This window comes from Galleria mellonella, unplaced genomic scaffold (assembly GCF_026898425.1).
Source record: "Galleria mellonella isolate WM207_F2 unplaced genomic scaffold, CSIRO_AGI_GalMel_v1 utg21, whole genome shotgun sequence".
NCBI classification, from domain to species: domain Eukaryota; kingdom Metazoa; phylum Arthropoda; class Insecta; order Lepidoptera; family Pyralidae; genus Galleria; species Galleria mellonella.
This window is the reverse complement of record NW_026442037.1, coordinates 1,725,377-1,731,808: the sequence shown is the minus strand read 5'-3', so window position 1 is coordinate 1,731,808 and position 6,432 is coordinate 1,725,377. Positions and strand designations below refer to the sequence as shown.

The 6,432-nt window shown below is 33.2% G+C and overlaps 1 protein-coding gene across 1 annotated transcript in view; it reads right to left on the bottom strand.

The window, feature by feature from the left end:
• Nucleotides 1–711: 711 nt before the first annotated feature.
• LOC113520928 (homeobox protein unc-42) overlaps nucleotides 712–6,432 on the bottom strand; it is a 49,988-nt gene continuing 44,267 nt past the window's right edge. Inside the window, exon 6 of the mRNA XM_052894395.1 lies at nucleotides 712–4,851. Coding sequence (XP_052750355.1) covers nucleotides 4,742–4,851 — 110 coding nt within the window. The 3' untranslated portion in view covers nucleotides 712–4,741. The remainder of the gene's footprint in view (nucleotides 4,852–6,432) is intronic.

Here is a 6,432-nt window from a genome sequence, read left to right as displayed (position 1 = left end):
AGTACTAACTTCGGTATTGCCCGACTTGTTTCGGACTCGATAGAAGTCCTTATTCATGAGTGCAGTTCATGGTACACTTAAACTAGGGATCGTTAGTAGCGAGGACCAGTGGCTTCATTGCTAGAAATATGCTTTGTTAGGTTGACTGCCACGTGGTTCCCCTTAGAAGCCTTTGTGATTTCTTAATACATTTTGTCATGATGGGCTAAATGACTTGGTTTCATTTTTAGCTCATTTCATCATCTCTCACTGGTGCCCCGCCAGCGTATTAGTGCCGATAGTGGATGCGGGGTTACCGTTACATTATTTACCTTCAACCTCGAAGTTTTTTTTTTAATGGATGATAATGGAATGGTAGCCCCACCCGCGCTATCGGTATACACCGTTTGGGCACCAGTGAAGGATGATAGGTGAAGATGAAGTAGGTCAGTTAGCCCACCGTGACGAATTCAACGAGAATTGTTCACGATGGTTTCCAGGAACCACGTGGAGGTCGACCTGATAAGGCATATTGCTAGCAATGGGGCTGTCAAACTCCATTGCTAACAATTCTTTTCCCCCTCAACCTCGAAGTTAGTACGTGAGTAAAGTCGATAAACATAACAATATGAATTTCCGTATTTTTTAGTAATATATGCCAATAAAATAAAAACAGCTACGTTTTAGACAATTTATTTAATTTTACACATGTTCATTATTTAGACAAGGTTCCTTAAATTATATTTACACGAAATGCACAGGATGGCCATTCAATGGTTATATTTGCCAAAACAGTCTTAATTGATATGGTTTTGTGTCGTGAAAGATCCAAATCAGGTTTTAGCTCTTGTATACAATATTAGACTACGATAATATGAAGTGTTTTTTTTTTATCATAGCAAATCGAGAAAGTTTCGTTTGCAGTGACTAGCGTTTTTGGCAATAAAGATCCTTATGGTAATGGCCTCTTAATATTAATTTTACTAATTGTTGACATTCCTATATCGTTGAGCTGTTAACACCTTAAATTATATCATGCAAAACGTATTATATTTACATAGGCATGTTTTGCGAAAAATAATTGTCAATCGATTTTGATAGCTGCAAAATGTTTTCAAGTAGTTATAAATTAGAAAATATTATTTCTGTCTGAAAATAATAGTTCTAAATATTAAATAGTATTTATAAATTCGAATAGTTATTATCAAAGAACATAATGTGTCAAAGTATGAAAGTTTTGAAATTAAATCGATTTAAATACTAAAATGTGAGGTTTGTATGGGCTTGTATTTTTTTACTCTATAATTCATATATAAGATAAACATGACTTTTTTTATATTTCATTCTTGAGTTTATTTGGAATAGTTTTAATTTTAATTATCGATGTATTTTGTATGTACTTGTAGGTGCTCTTTTGGTGTATTCATACATATTATTTATTTATTTAGGTCAATACCCAGTTGATATCCCTTACACGGAGAGCAGAACAATTCTGGAGATAATATTATTATGTGATTTCATTAAGTATTTTCACGAAAACTCAATATTACATACATACATACATATCTGTCACGCCTGTCTTCCATTAGGTTAGGCAGAAACAATGGAACGCCAAATGCTTCGATTCAAACAAACCTCTTTCGCTTCTTCCACATTCGTCAATCTTTTCATACACGCTCGCCGGTTACGGATACTTTTAATTTGGCCCTTCTTCAGCACGTCGCCTATTTGGTCAACATACGTCCGTCTAGGGCGGCCCCTATCGACATCTCTATTCATTCTTGCTCGATAAATCTCTTTCGTAATTCAATAACTTAATAAACTCAATAACTACATTACTATTGCATAGTTATGTTCTCTTGGTACTTTATATGTTAACAATAATTAAGAGCTTATTTTTCTAATCGTAACGTTCCAAATTACATTAAATCAAATTAATTTAAAAGATTTCAGATTCAGCAGTCCTATTATGGGACTAGTGGGAACAGTCCTTTTTTGTATAAAATGTTTTTTTTTTTGTTGTAAGTAATTGTATGTTTGCAGCTATCAAAATTGTGATTTTATTTATATCAATCAATACAACAATCAAGAAAATACATTACTTATCACTTAGTCAATTTAAAATGCCTGTACAATATGACTAGCATACACAGTATACGTGTATCGTGAAACAAATGTTCCATAATAAATTATAATACTATTTGTACCTATATACCTATAAACGCTACGGCACAGATAAGCTAATAGGCCATTTTTGACATTTATAAGTTAATTTCGGCAGGCGCATATAATCTTTAATATTGCATATTGCACGTCTTTAAAAAAATAACAATTAATTATTACACAGTGCGCGAGTGGCGCCCTCTGATGACAAGGGTTTTTAAATCACTTTCATTATAGAAGAATGTCTCTACCGTAGTAAAGCATTTTGTTTGTAAGCTGTCACCATTCAGTCAGAGAATGGTTGATGCAATCGTTAATTTTAACTAATTAACTAACAATTAAAATATTTAATATTTAGTTAACTCAATAATTAATCGTAAGAAATTAATCTTCAATTAATTTATTCATAAGTGAGTCAATACACAAATTAATTATATATAAATGTATTAAAAATAATTCAATCATTCATAATTTTTTTTAAAGTTTAACTTGGTCTATGCCATGAGTTCTTCTATTTTGATATACGTCAGAAGTGGCTTATTAAATTGTCTGTAACAAGCGCGCTCTTAATTCGACAAATGTTTAGGTCGTACGAATCGATCGGGTTAACAAAGTTATGAATATGTACAATTATTGTAAATTATAATGCCCATTTGTTTTATTAACAGTTTAAGTATATATCTAAGTCCTCCTGTTTGGCATAGCAACCTCAATGGAATGTCATTGTACAATGACAGCGGTCGCCTTCATGACATGAGATATGTTTTAAACGGACAAGTTTTGTGCAACATATCAATTAATTGTATTTTTTTCATTACATTTATATCTAAAACTTAAAATTATAAGAACACAGATTATATACATTTTGTTTTTCTCATTGCTTTGTGCAGTTTTTTTTTATAGTTAATTATGTTGGCACTATTTGTGCTATTGTTAAGTTGGCATTAAGTTCGTTTCATAGATTTGTATAATTATACAAAATTGATTTGTGTTGTGTATAACTGATATAATCGAAATCATATAATTTTATGAGCGTGTTTTATTAATTTGGATTTGTTAATATATATTTATTAATAAATTTGCTATATATTGTACGTAAAGACCAATTTATTTTATAAGGGATTTGCCGTTAAAGGTAATTCCTTTAGAATTTTTTTTGCACAATTGAATTTTAAATTGCTTTTAACAGAATTATTTTCTCTGAAAGATTTATTAAGTCGTATAACCTATATTAGGTTGAAATCGAAATTATTATAAGAGAGTATTTTATCAAGGAAACTGGATTTTTTTAGAAAGAAATATGGATTAGTCTATTATCAAATTAATATGAAAGGTATGAATTTTTTATGTATTTTCGATCGACGTTTCTATGGGAAAAAATTAAGTTTCATTGTCAGATTTGTCTGAACATTTAGAAGGATGCTTGATTTTGACTGAACTCTGTATATAGTACTGTAAGTACAAACAAAAATATGCATATATTGGTACATTTAGTTCATAATTACTACACTCCACATCACAGTTTTACAATTAGATACTTTATTTTCATCAACTGTAGAACTATTTTAAAATGGTAGTTTTGATCGATGACGATTACAAAATCAACTTGGTAAAGCCTCAACAGTTATCGTACGATCATTTTCAATAAGACACGCTTTTATTTAGTATTCGAAAGTAATTAGACAAATACAGAAAACTATACACGGGTAACGTGATTATTTTTCAAGTATAAAAGTGATCAGTAGTTCAACTGTGTACAAAATATTATATTTTTTTAATGGAAGAGTCCCAGTATTCAAAAGAGTAAGGTTATTAAATTATTATATAAAAATAAACACGTACGCTAGTGACAGTGTTATCTTCTTTTTTATAAAACTGATGAAGTTTAATATAAAAGTCTTCCAACGAAAAAAACGAGGTCGATTTTTTTTTCGCGTATATTTTTTTATTTCTGTAAGCTGTGAACTATCTTTAACGATACTTATAGATTGTGTACCTAGTATGAGTTATACAAGACTAGCTGTATTCCGCAGCTTCGCTCCCGTGAATGAAGATTTAAGTATCCTATTTGCTAAGTTAGAATATAATATATCCGTATATCAAATTTCATTCCAATTCGCTCAATAGTTTTTGAATGAAATAGTAACTGATGAAATAGTAACGAGATGGTTGCTCATCCATTCATTATTCCTTACAAACTTTCTTATTTATAATATGTAGTAATAGGATTAATATAACCATTATCGAGTCGATGTTAACCTCGATAATTTGTATTGAAAACTTAACAGCGCCTCTAGCGGATGGTTTCGGAGATTCACGGAATTTCAAAACTTACAAATTTAAATATTAAATTTAAATAATAAATAGTAATGTAAATCTTTGACAACTCACACTAGGCACTGTTCCATTTTGATGGACAAAAATGTGCACCGAAATTTACCTCTCGCCTTTGACGGTTCTTAATCGTAAACAAATTGTTTCATGTTGTAGGCAGTTGAACTACTGGTCGCGTATTTAGCCTGTGCTCAGGCGGCGGCGACTATGGCGGGGCGTAGTCGTGCGCCGGCGCCGGCGAGTAGTCGGCGCCGTGCAGCAGCGATTAGGTCTGGTACTGCAGCATCGGCGCCGCGGCCAGGTTCGCGTGGTGCCCGCTGTTCATCCGGAGAGCTGACAGTGACTTGTTGTACCATTCATCTTCCGCGCTCATTCCTGCAAAGTAAATAATAATGAGTCTAAATTAATTTAACGCGTGACACCCCTAGTATTGCAGATGTCCATAGGCTACAGTAACTGTTTACCATCAGACGGGCTTTTTTATGGATGATTATTGTATGGTAATCCCGCCCATGCTATCGGCATACACTGGCGGGGCACCAGTGAGGGATGAATGGTGAAGATAAAAAAGCAGGTTAGTTAGTCCGTCGTGACGAATTAAAGGATAAGTTAGTCACGATGGTTTCCAGGGGGAACCGCGTGGAGGTCGACCTGATGATTGATAGCACTGGGAACTAACCTCCATTCCCCCAACCATCAGACGGGCTGTAAGCATGTTTGCCACTTTTGTAATATAAAAAAAAAGCTTGATTTCGAAGTGAAAAATATAACACTAGTCGTTATTCACGACGGATACCACTGCGTGACCCTTGCGTACTGTTTATTCATCAGGATAAAATGTAGTCCGTGTTCTTTCCCATTCCAATGTATGCCAAATTTAATAATGATTAGTCGAGTCCCTAGGTTGATGATTGTTTTTAAATATGTATTGGTCCTTTATTAATTTAATCAATTTTGTAAGGGACAAAAACTTTAACTAAGCGTTTAACAAAAACTTTAATTTAACGCAGTCCCCCGTGAAAATTATTGCGGTTAATTCCTGGTGAAATCATCGCGTCGGGTCTGTGGAGCTGATTGCGTCCTTACTCATCATCCCTTACTAGTATCTATTCCCACCAGCGTATATCGATAGCACAAGTGGGGTTACCATTCTATTATAAATGCACTCTTTTTACTTTATATGTCTGTATCATGTGTATGTTTGTATTGTTATTTGTGTGCTGTAAATAATGTAAATAAATTATCTATCTATAACCTATAAAAAATCTATTATATATATATATATACATTATTTGATTGTTAAGTACAATAAACATGATTTTGAGTACAAGTTCAAAATTAGTAATAACTTTAGATCAAAATGTAGATAGAGAAATTATAAATATAAACGTCATAACTTATTCATAAGTCGAGTAATTAAGTTTAAAACCCACTAATCGTTCTACGAAGATTTGTAAGATGTACGCGCCTACAGCCCCGGCCGAGGTTCTATATAATGTGTAGGTATGTAGTTGTTTAGATATATTTATATATATATATATATACAGGGGGTAGGGAAGCGAATAGTGGCGCCGAATCGACCCCCGCGTTTTCTCAAGATGCAATCTCGCCTCAGGAAATAAGATATTTGCCAAGACGCCGCGAGTACGCCCGCCAAAGTAAATGTAGTGGAAATTTTCTTATTAGAATATCTACGGTGCGATGCCTCGCTTCCATCCACTTTTTTCCTACGCAGGAATGTCCCGAGGCTCGGCTGTTTCACGCTCTATCGCTTTGCAGAAATAGGCGTAGTATTAGGTTTTTTTTTTGTTGATAAGATGTCGCGTAATCTTTTTTGTAGGACACTAGCCGTGACTTGTGGTTTTGCTTGCGTAAATTAAAAAAAAAAATATCATGTATGTTAAATATGTTTTAGTTATGTGGCAAAGTTGGTATATAGATAACTAGTTTTTGCGT